We start from the raw sequence: 12,678 nt of genomic DNA, 5'->3' as shown, positions 1-12,678 counted from the left end.
GCTTCTCATTGCGGTGGCTTCTCTTGTTGCAGAGCATGGGCTCTAGGCACACGGGCTTTGGTAGTTGTGGTGTGCAGCTTCAGTAGTTGTGGCTTGTGGGATCTACAGTGCAGGCTCAGTAGTTGGGGTGCACGGGCTTAGTTGCTCCGCACCATGTGGGATCTTCCCAGACCAAGGCTCGAACCCGTGTCGCCTGCATTGGCAGGCAGATTCTTAACCACTGCACCACCAGGGAAGCCCAGAAGACCCCCAGCACCACTTATTGAAGAGACTGTCTTTTCTGCATCGTATTATTCTTGCCTCCTTTGTTGTAGATTAATTAACCATAGGTGCATGGGTTTATCGCTGGACTTTCTATCCTGTTCCACTGATCTATATTTCTGTTTTTGTGCCAGAACCATACAGTTTTGATGACTGTAGCTTTGTAGTATAGTCTGAGGTCAGGAGGCCTGATTCCTCTGGCTCCATTCTACTTTCTCAAGATTGGTTTGGCTATTCGGGGTCTTTTGTGTTTCCATACAAATTAAAAAAATTTTTGTTCTAGTTCTGTGAAAAATGCCATTGGTAATTTGATAGGCATTGCACTGAATCTGTAGATTGTCTTGGGTAGTACAGTCATTTTAACAATATTGATTCTTCCAATCCAAGAACATGGTATATATTTATATATATATTTATATATATCTTTCCATCTATTTGTGTCCTCTTCAATTTCTTTCATCAGCACCTTACAGTTTTCAGAGTACAGGTCTTCTGCCTCCTTAGGTAGGTTTATTCCTAAGTATCTTATTCTTTTTGATGTGGTGGTAAATGGGGTTGTTTCCTTAATTTCTCTTTCTGCTCTTCTGTTGTTAATGTATAGAAATGCAACAAATTTCTCTATTAATTTTGTATCCTGTCAATTTACTGAATTAATTGACGCGCTCTAGTAGTAGCAAACCGAATCCAACAACACATTACAAGGATCATACACCACGACCAAGTGAAATTTATCCCAGGGATGCAAGGATTTTTCAATATTTACAAATCAGTGTGGTATACCACATTAACAAATTGAAGAATAGAAACCATATGATCATCTCAATAGATTCCAAAAAAGCTTTTTATAAAATTCAACATCTATTTATGAGAAAAACTCTCCAGAAAGTGGGCATGGAAGAAACATACCTCAATATAATAAAGGCCATATATGACAAACCCACAGCTAACATACTCAACAGTGAAGAGCTGAAAGCATTTCCTCTAAGATCAGGAATAAGGCAAGGATGCCCACTCTCACCACTTTTATTCAACACAGTTTTGGAAATCCTAGTCACAGCAATCAGAAAAGAAAAAGAAATAAAAGGAATCTAAATTGGAGAAGAAGTAAAACTGTCACTGTTTGCAGATGACATGATACTATACAGAAAAATTCCTAAAGATGCTACCAAATGGTTTTTTTTGGTCTTAGTTTTAAAAGTCTTATTGTGGTAAAATATGTATAAGATTTACCATTCAGCCATTTTAAAATGACACTCCAGTGGCATTAATTACATTTACAATGTTGTGGAACCACTACTGCTATTTATGTCCAAAATTTTTCACCATCCCAAACAGAAGCTCTGTACCTAACCCATCACCACTTCCACCTCCCAGGGCCTGGTAACCTCTAACCTACTTTCTGTTTCTGAATTGCCTATCCCAGATATTTCATTTAAGTGAAATCACACAACATTTGTCCTCTTCTGCCTGGATTATTTCACTTAGCATATTGCCTTCAACATTCTTCCATGTTGTAGCATGTGTCTTCAAGGCTGAATACCATCCCACTGTATGCACAGACCACATTTTATTTGTTCATTCATCCATCAATGGATGCTTGGGTGGTTTCTACCTTTTGGCTACTGTGAATAATGCTGCTATAAATAGCACGTGCAAGTATCTGTTTAAGTCCCTGTTTTCAATTCTTTTGGGTATGTACCCCAAAGTGGAATTGCTAGACCACATGGTAACTCTATGTTTAATTTGCCGAGGAACTGCCAAACTGTTTCCCAAAGGCTGCACAATTTTACATTCCTACCAGCAAGGTACGAAGATTCCAGTTTCTCCAAATTTTCCCCGGGACTTGTTATTTTCCATTTCTTTTAGTACAGCCATCCCAGTGGGTGTGAAGTGGTACCTCATGGTGGTTTTGACTTGCCTTTCCCTAATGACTCATGATTGAGCACCTTTTCATGTGCTTATTGGCCACTTGTATGTTTTCTTTGGAGGAATGTCTAATCAAGTCCTTTGCCCATTTAAAAAATGTAATTGGCTTTTATTATATCACTGATTGAGGAATCTTAAGCCCCTCTGCCTGTTGAAAACAAAGATTCAAAAGTGTGAAAGTTACCCAATAGTGGGTAGTTCATCATTAGAGCTGTATTCACACACACACACACACACACACACACACACACACACACTGTTTTACGATACAGCATTGTAATGCTGCACTGGTTTTTCTTTTGTGTTATTACTTGAAGTTAATGTATAAGCCAGGAATGTTAATTAATCTGATCTCCTCTGAAGGAATATCAGAATAAGTAAAAGAAGACATTGCCACTTTATTTCAACAATGCTATGCCAGTTAGGATTCATTGCACAGGCTGTATTAAATCTACTCAAGCATCTCAGAGCACACTCATATGCCACAGTTATTGTAGAACAACAGAAGTTTCATTTAAACCAATGTCTCCTTTTAAAGGACACTGCTTCTTCAAGGGAGGAGTAAATAATGAGCTGAGAGTTAGGGCTCAGAGGAAACACCCCCGTGAGCTGAAGGCCCTCTGAGGTTCCACCCACCTTCCCTAGACCACCCTGGGGATCCTAGCTGAGCAAGTGAAAATCGTAAGCAAGAACTTTAAAAAGAAGGTTCTTAGACTAAGTCTGTCATGTACAAATAACTGACATGCTCTTTGGATGTATTAGAATAAGCACCATTTAAAGAACCTGTTTTTGCTTCATATAAAAGCCTTAGCCTGATGAGGTGGGCTGGGTGTGCCCCTCGGATGTCCCTTCAAAAAGGAACAATCCTGTGATATGCTGCGGGACAGGGGGCGGGGGTGGAGCTCAGGAAGCTCCCGGTGGTGCCGGTTGCCCTGTCCAGTTCTCTGGCCGCCGTTTTACTTGGACAGGTATGACCCCCACAAAAAGCTCTCCTACTCCCAACTCCAGCTCATGACGGCTTTCAGAGGACCTTTCCTGTTTGTAGTGGAAACACTGGCTCCCAGGGATCACACACTCCCAATGTGGAGCACTAGGAAGAACGGTCTTTTTAAGGAATGAAAGTGATTTGTTGGCAGATGTGTTCTAACTTGGCTTCTAAAGATGGATTCCACAAAACTGAAATCCAAGACACACGGTTAAAAACTTCCCATTTTTAGTATTAAAAGGAGAAAGTGGGATATGGAACCACATACAAACTACGATTATAGCTGTGAAGAAGGGCAAGGGCACAGGAACAAACACAGCAGGATACTAATGGGGGCTAGGGTAGGGCAGAGGGACCCCGGGCATTTCTCTGCCCATTTGTCAGTTCTCAGGGCACTCGTTCATTTCCATAGAATATGACCCATAAACACATTCAAAAAAACACACATTTCTATCCTGGAATACCTCTATCACACATTTCTTATCAGGATAACAAAATGCTACAAGTTGGTGATCGCTTTAGATTCTCCTATTGGAGCTTAATGCATCAAAACATCAGACAACCAACAACCAATGTGTGGGGATAAGATGTAGGTGTTATTCTAGGAAGGATATTTGATTATCAGGTGGGAATTTTTCCGGTGGTGGCTTTTGGATTTTTTGAATTTTACTTAATCTTTCTGAGCAAGGAAATCTGATAATGAACAGAGCCCTCTGTATTTAAAGAATTAAATGAAACTCAGAATAGAATAAGAACTTGTTCCAAGTTGAGTTTAGATGAACTTTAAAGAGCTCTGAGGATGTGCTGACTGCTCTCAGTAACCAGGAGAAAGGATTATTATGCCCAAAACTTTCCTTTGAAAGTTTTCAAATATTTCCTTTGAATTCCTGCTGATGTGAAAGTTTTGTTACGCACAAAACATGCAAAACTACACATTCCAGTGGAGTCCTGTGGAAAAGTATAAAAATTATTTCTATAGTCAATATACAAAAATCAATAAGATACCATTCCAATAATTATAACTCTCAACATGCTGTCAATTTTTCTTTAAGATTTGTCCTTGGGAAATTGATTTAGGCCTTTAAAGACCACTTTACAGTGCGGCTATTTAAGAGATCAAACAGCACGACAATATATCTGCATTACAATACTGACACCTTGGTCAAACAACTACTTACTGCAAGCAGCATCTATCCAGTAACACTTCTGTACAAATTTAGCTGAGCCCTTGCAGTTTGTGAAAACACGCTTTCATCTGGAAGTCCTTGTAGCCAACACTGTGGTGCTTTAAAAATCAGAGTTTCCATCTGGCTGAGAATCCGGCATGTTTTGTTTTCTCACTTCTGAACCAACAACCACCAAGAATACGCACTGGGGGTCTGAAGCCGAGCCAAACACCTCCTCGGCTCCCGCAGCGCATCAGGGCTGCTCCCCTCACACCCGGAGGTCCTGCGGGCTGTTCCTGAGCCCTTGTCTTCTTTCCAGGGGCCATGAGAGCTAAGGGAGACCCCTGCCCCTGAGGCCACCGACACAAGAGGCGGCCACCTGCGAGGACGACTTGTTGGACACCGGTGTTTTGTGCCACAGGCACCGTTGCACCCTCTGCCCTTTGCAACGCAGCACTCAAGGATCAGCCCCCACACCACGCCTGGCGTGACCTTGAATTAGAGCTTTCTTTGTAGCTCATGAACCAACTCCAATGAGAAGCCTCAAGGCAACATTAAGCAGGAAGAAATAAAAATAACGGAAAATTTACCTCTGCTGAATGGATATTAAAAGGACAATCTTGGCCAAAAATGGGATCATACACCAGGTAACAGCCCAAGATCTAACACCCTCGCACATCACGCACCATGTAAATCGTTGATTATCCACTAGGAAACATGCCTTTTCCCTCTTTGAAAAGTGATGGTGCACAGTTTTCCGTTAGCACCAAATGTTATTCAACCCATTCGTGAATCGGGGTTAACGAGACCACCTTAATTAGATTCCCCTGCATGACTTTTATTCCAGCTCAAATTTACACCACTTCTCTGACACTGAGGACTTTTACATTTTCTGGCAGGTACCGAACACAGTTAATGACATTGGAGCCCCATGTCTTAGGGAATCAAAATGCAGGTAAGAACCTTATGATGATCTGCTTAATTATGACAATCTACCCATATTGTTCCCAGCATTTTCCTTTTACATGCTATCATAAGGAGACCAGAAATGAAGAAAAGGAAATACAAATCACCCACTGCTAGCTTTCTCAAGAATATACACCAGGATAAATGACTTGCTTGATCAGACTGTTAGCACATGAAAGGGTAGGGTCCAGTGTGGAGTTCAAGGCTAGAGAATATAAGCATACTTGTGAAAACTAAACATAGTTTCACCTCTGTCCTCATTCCTATAAACAGAAGACAACATTAAGAAAAGGTTATCAAATCCTAGTAGAGGACAAACAGAAAACCTGATTAACCAATTTTCTACCTGCCTTGTTTTTGCTCAATCCAACGAAAGTTGATTTGTTGCTTCATTTATTAACCAACACTGATTTCTTGGCACTGGCTATAAATACTTCCCTACTTAATAGCAGTTGCTTATAGGGAAGAAGATTATTTCCTGTGAATTTCTGGAACCTGAACTATTCTAGTTTAGATCTTAACTTCAAAAAGAACAAAACAATTTAAAAAACATTTTGGGAATATTTTCTCTCAGCCTCTGGCCTGCTCCCATTCTCGTGACAGTATCTTTTGCAGAGCAGAGATGATTAATTTTAATAAAGTCAGCCTATCAATTATTTCTTTCATGCATCATGCCTTTGGTGGTGTATCTAAAAGTCATCAACAAACCCAAGATCATCTAGATATTCTCCTAAGTTTTCTTCTAGGAGTTTTATAGTTTTACGTTTCACATTTAGGTCTATGATCTATTTTGAGCTAACTTTTGTGAAGGCTGTTAACACCTGTGTCTAGATTCTTTTTTTTTTTTTGGCCTGTGGATGTCCAGTTATTCCAGCACCATTAGTTGAAAAGACCACCTTTGTTCCACTGTATCACTGTATTGCCTTTGCACTTTTGTCAAAGATCGACGGACTATACTTATGTGGGCCTATTTCTGGGCTCTCTACAATACCAAGAGTGAACCCTGATGTAAATTATAGACTCTGGGATGATAATGTGTCAAAGGTAGGTTCCTAGTTTGTAAAAAATGTACTACTCTGGTGGGAGATGCTGATAACAGGGGAAGCTGTGCGTGTGGGGGTGGGGTGTGCATGGGAAATCTTTGTACCTTCCACTCAATTTTGCTGTGAACCTAACAATACTCTGAAAAATAAAATCTAGATAAAAAAACAAAAATAAAAAATGTCTGAACAGGAGACAGAGAGAGAAAAAAAGACATTTTGGTAACTAATATAAATTTGTACATTTGTAATTCAATGATTTCAGATTATTAACTTGATAAAACATACAAAGAATTGATAACTCTCACAATTTGGGCACCCTGAGCAAGGCAGCCACACAACTCACGACAACACATGTCACCCTGTGGTGTCACGTGGGTGAGCCTACTGAACTGGGAGGGTAGGGTCTGTACCACGCACTTCAGTTACTCCAAGGAAAGTTGTTTTCCTTTTTAAAACTTTTACTTAGGTATAATTTGCATATCATAAATCTATCCATTTGCAGTACAGAATTAAAAGAACTTTGACAGTTTTGCAGAGTGTATAATTATCACCACAATGCACTTCCATCACCCTAAAGGCATGCCTTGTATTCATTTGTAGTCAATCCTGTTTTCAGCTCTAGCCCCAGTTAATCATTATTCTACTTTCTGTCTCTATAGATTTGCCCTTTCTGAACATTTCCAACAAATGGTATCACATGATACAATCATGTAATAAGTGGTCTTTTGAGTCTGGCTTCTTTCAGACTTGGCATATGTTTTTGAAGTTTATCCAGTCTGGGGAGCATTTTCATCTTAACAATAATGAATTTCCTAATCCATGAATACCAACTGTCTGACGTGCTTTTTAAAACAGGTCCAGTTTTTTAAGCAAGTCCATTGTGATCTGTTTCTATAATGGATTTCAGAACGAAGAAGTTTACAGCTGTTATGTATTTATTTTTAGTGCTGCAGGGGTCATAGCTGATTTTGTGACTTCTGAATGAATTTGCAGGTAAGACATTAAGCAAAGGGTCACTGCCACCCTCTCTGTACAATTCCTCTAGAGAGTCCCATTGCTGCTGGTGACATGCAGCAGGACTCACTCCAACCAGCACCTTCTCTGTGGATTTCACGGGGCTTGGCTGGGTGAGCCTGCAGAACCAGAAGGCACTTTTGCCAAGTAACAAGAGACAGTTGCCTATAAAGCTGTAGTTCAGAATAGGTTTCCTTCTCAGCTGGCCAGATATGTCTAAAGTCACTTTGGTCCTACTGTTGGAATGGTATATTCTGAACTATTTTCCAAGAAAAAATTACCCACAATGCTATTGCGTTCTGAACTGAGGCAAAAATCATTAAAATATTTCAACTGTTCAATTATATTTGCTTTCTCAAAAAGTTTAATTGTGGTGATTAGAATGATAGTGTTTTTAAAAAATATGTAATTGGATTTAGTCCAATTTAACCCAATTGAATATTATAAATGCATTAAAATAATTGTTTTAGGAGAATGTTTAAAGATGAGAAAATGTCTACTATTATGAAAAAAGGCATTTATAAGCAATTTCACTGTAGCATCTCAGTTTTATAAATATATTAATGTACATTTACAAAATTGTATGTGTACTTAAAGGTTTATGGGTGAAACTGTATGTTTTTTGGTGTTTGCTTTAAAATGCCCATATGGAAAAGGGACAGAAATAATCAGAAGGCTGGATGAAACCAAACTGGCAAAATAAGATCCACGTGAAGCTGGTTGTTGGGCCCTGGTGTTTGTTACAGTGTTCTTTATACACTTAAACATATACACTTGTATACGTTTGAAAATGTCAATAATAAAAAATAGTACATTAGAAATACTACATTAGAAAATAAACTCTGTAACACTATATGCCAAAATGCTACTAGTGAGAATTTACTGTTATCTCTGGGTAGTATACTTATGGATGGCTTAATTTTCTTCTTTATATTATTTTGTATTTTCTAAAGTTTCTACAATGAACATCTATGTACAATTAGAGAAAAATGACAATAAACATTCATCCTCTCCATTAATACTTGTTGGCAGCTACCAGGAGCTGGGCCTGGGGGCTGCCAGCTGTGGAGTGGGGGCCACGCAGGGGAGTGGGGGTAGGGGAGGCTGTGGAGCTTCCTTCCGGCCTCCCGCAGCTGAAGTCAGGGAGAAGCCTGAGGAGGAAAGAGCCTGGATGCCCCCGGTGAACACAATTCCAGGCCTGGGACACCTGAGAAGATTTAGAGGCATGAGAAGCAAGCCCACGGCCTGGGAGTTGCTTGGAAAACAGATTCCCAACAGACAGCTTCTGAGAATGGCCCCAGATTCTGTCTCTGTTGGTTTCAGCAAACTTTACGGAGACTAATTTTTCAGATCCTGGAGAGAGTGGCTACCAGGGCAGGTGTCCCTGTGGCACCCGGAGCTGGGCTGAGGAGGAGCCGCACCCTGCAGGCGGCCCCCTCCCGTTAGCAGTTCTCACAAGTGGTCTGAAAACACGTGTGTGATTTACTTACTTATATCGTAAAGGTGCAAAGACGAAACTCACCTACAGAGGCACCACAGGACAAACCCAAGTCCACAGTAAGGGTCCAGGCAGATGGCCACTTCTCTAGAGGGGTAGAGCTCACACTGCAGCTTAATAGAACGGCAGAAGGCACTGGTGGCTGCGTGAGACATCTGCAAGACAGCAAGGTCGCGTTAAGTGCACGGAGCCTGAGCCCATCCTAAGGACTCCTGTAACAGAACAAGGCCGCATGAAATGCACGGGACCTGACATCCGATGCCTAAGGGTGGTTTTATAACAGAGAACAACTGTACCCAAGCTTTGGTTTTGTTAGGAGAGAGCAGCCTGCTGATGTTCTCATTAGTCTTCCCATTTTCAAGAGTAAACCACAAGCAAAACTTCCTGGTCCCCCAGGACTTAGTAACCCTGGCCCATGAAGTCAGGACGTCTTGCATCTGAATGGCGGCTTTGACTGCGATCCCCACTGCAGCCCTGTACAGTAGGTGGGGACTTGTGACTCCTCACTTCCCCTCTCCAGGCAGGGACGACACCTGACTTGTGATTCATCTCCAGGCCCAACACCACACCTGTCGTGCAACAGGGGGACCAGCAGAGCACACTGGACACACGACTCCTGTCTCAATGATCAGGAAATGTGGCTCAGAAAGGCCACACACATTTGTGCAGTAAGACATGCTCATCATTTGACGGCAGCCCAAATCCAATCTCAGTGCAGCTAAAGTAAAGAGCTTCTCCAAAGTCAGCAACCAGTCCCACGACAGTCAGTATGGAATGTGAATTCTTTTAAAGTACTGGAAATTATATCTAGTGACATCAATTTTCTCACAGAAGCTTTCTAGCCAAAGAAATCTAAGAGGAAAAGGAAAGTAAAAGCAGCCCAGAAAACTTTACCAAGTTCGTGGTCTTAAACATGTCTCAAGTTACCGTGGAGTGCACGTCACCCAGAGTTGAACTGTAAAAGGGACCAGTGCAGAGCATCGTAATGTTCAGGGAAGTCCAGTCAAATGCCTGGGAAAAGCATTCATTAGCCACTCCAGGGAAAAGAGGAGAGAAACCAGGAGAGGGGGTTTCCATCCTACCACAGAGGATCCCTGTCAGAAGTTCTGCACAGAAGAAGATTTCATTGTGGATGTGTTACTGAATTCATACAAAGCAATGTAGAATCACTCTAGAATCTAACACACAAGCAGTTCTTCGCAGTTTGTTTTTAAAACCACAACATTTGTTTAAAGAGGAAATGAAGCTGGATTTATGAAACATGCCTTCAACCCCCTGCCTGCTGCGTCAGGAGTTAGTAAGACCACAGCTACCAAAATCATCCACATTCTCAGATTAGCAACTAAAACAGACCTTCACAGAAACCCCGCTCTGTGCAGGTGTCGTATACAGCTTGAGAACCGAGCTCTCAGCTCAGCTCGGCAGATGCTAATTTGTTAACAGAGGACTTGTGCTTGGGATATAAAAAAGAACACACAGCCTCTGCCCTCAGGAGCTGGCCACGTAGTGGGAAGTTCAGAAACTTGGTAACTGCAGGGGCTGCAAGCACTTTGACAAAGTGTGCATACAGCTTGGAGAAAGCAGATGATGATTCTCACACCCCTCTGTGGGCTCAGAGGGTGAGTTAACAGAGTTCAACACAGCGACCAGGAAGCTAACAGGTTAAGAAAACATAACTAGGAATGGGGACTGTCTATCCCTAAGCTCATTCCAATCTTGGATCCTGCCAACATCACAAACCCAGAGCCCATGCTCGAATGCTTTACCAGAACCTTTTAGTAAGAAAAACTCCTGCAAACTTGTACTTGAATAAAGAATTAGTTTTCTCAAAGCCCCAACATCAAACTCTAATGCTCTACTCTAAAAGGGACATAGAGAGCAGATACTTCAACGTGGAGGAACTGGGGATAAGGCCAAGGGTATTTATTTTAAGGCTGTATCTTATGACATCTTCAGCAAGTTTACCTTCCAGTGAAGTTTTGCTTTGGCTCACGTTAGAATAAGTGTCCATTCCTGGGGGCACACATCAGCTCACGCATCAACTGCAGTGAGCAGGAGAGTACTCCAGAAGCAAACTGGTGTCAGCGCTAAAACACCCTGCAGGGAAGCCCACCTAAAGCACATGCAGGTGCTGGGCAGGCGCTCCACAGGACGGCTGTGGAGTGGGGCGAATGCAGACCTAGGATCTATCTATTAGGAACCTTCAGAGTTCAAATCACACTTCTAAACAGGGAGCATGAACAACTTAAATTGAACACCTGAACTTGTACATTTTATACTAAATCGGACATTCTGTAATGCCCTTTATAGGGAAAACACTTTACTGGAAAGGCTTTTCTCTGTCAACTTTTGGTGTGTATTGGACGCTCAATGATATTTTTGTTCAAAACCTGAATCAAAATTTATTTCTGAGAAAAATGGTGACCTGAGCAACCACAGAGGTGGGAGTTTCCATTTGGAGCAGACTGTTAAGGCAGATAATTTCAACTCTATTTATGCCTCTCAGTATTTGAAGCATGTGGGTTTTTCACTAAACAACATCACAATACACTTCATTTCAGGTACTCATCAAACAAATTAAACAGTCAAAGGTTTAAGAAAAACATGAATTTGAGAGAAAGTCTAGTTATTCATCTCTCTGGGATTTCCAGAGTCTATACTTACATTAAGAGGAATCATTAGGAAGTAAGAACATAGATCACTTTGGCTCTGTTTCAAGTAGTAAAATCTTTATAGAATCAAGATTTAATATTACAGCTCCCACTTCTGTAGATCATGAAAATGGTACGATCAAAAGTGTGTGCTTCTCTTGTGGCTGTGACAGTAGGAGGCCAACCCAATTTTCATACTTAGTAAATAATTCATCTTGGTCTGAAAATATATCTTTATTTTTAAAAGCTTTTCAAAAATTATTTTATTTTATAATGTACTTTATTGGTGTACCACCTCAAATTCTATAAAAAGCAGAGGAGAGGGTTCAGGGACGATGGCAGAACAGGAATCCCTGTCCTACTTGGACAGTATCCGCACAGGCAGAATCTGATGTAACTACAGTGGAGCTCTGGAGTCAGTTGATGGCTTGCAACTTCCTGGGGGGCAGGGGAAAGCTTGGACAGTGAACCGCAATTAATTTTGGAGCAATTAAGACATTCCCAGGTTTAAAAAAAAGTTAAGGGAGTTCATTACATTTAGACCTGCTGTAAAGGAAATGCTCAAGGGAATCCTGCAGGTTGCAATAGAAGAACATTGTAACTCGATGTCATTTGAAGAAGTAAAGGTCTCAGTAAAGGTAAACACAAGACAATTATAAAAGCCAGTATAATTGAACAATTGCTTAAAAACTCTACTTTTTGTTTTCTACATGATTTAAGAGACTAACATACTAAAACAAGACGGTTATTGGCCTAAAAACTAGTGTTACTGTAACTTTGGATTTCAATTCCACACTTTTCCTACATAAATTAAGAGACCAATGCATTTAAACGTTTATTACTGGGACTTCCCTGGTGGCACAGTGGTTAAGAATCTGCCTGCCAATATAGGGGACACGGGTTCGAGCCCTGGTCCGGGAAGGTCCCATATGTCGCGGAGCAACTAAGCCCATGCGCCACAACTACTTAGCCTGCACTCTAGAGCCCGGGAGCCACAACTATTGAAGCCCGTGTGCTTAGAGCCCATGCTCCACAACAAAAGAAGCCACCATAGTAAGAAGCCCGTGCACCACAACGAAGAATAGCCCCCGCTTGCTGCAATTAGAAAAAGCCCATGCACAGCAACAAAGACCCAATGCAGCCAAAAATAAATAAATGTATTAAAAAA

General features: G+C 41.2%; 1 protein-coding gene across 4 annotated transcripts in view; it reads right to left on the bottom strand.

Annotated features, from left to right (window-relative positions):
- Positions 1–12,678, bottom strand: part of DIP2C (disco interacting protein 2 homolog C) — a 359,853-nt gene that overhangs the window by 38,766 nt on the left and 308,409 nt on the right. For all 4 annotated transcript variants that reach the window (XM_060005263.1, XM_060005260.1, XM_060005261.1 and 1 more), the window contains one exon: positions 8,884–9,014. In XM_060005263.1, coding sequence (XP_059861246.1) covers positions 8,884–9,014 — 131 coding nt within the window. The remainder of the gene's footprint in view (positions 1–8,883; positions 9,015–12,678) is intronic.

This window comes from Delphinus delphis, chromosome 2 (genome assembly GCF_949987515.2).
Source record: "Delphinus delphis chromosome 2, mDelDel1.2, whole genome shotgun sequence".
Classification (NCBI taxonomy): domain Eukaryota; kingdom Metazoa; phylum Chordata; class Mammalia; order Artiodactyla; family Delphinidae; genus Delphinus; species Delphinus delphis.
The sequence above is the reverse complement of the archived record's forward strand: the minus strand, read 5'-3'. Positions and strand labels throughout refer to the sequence as shown.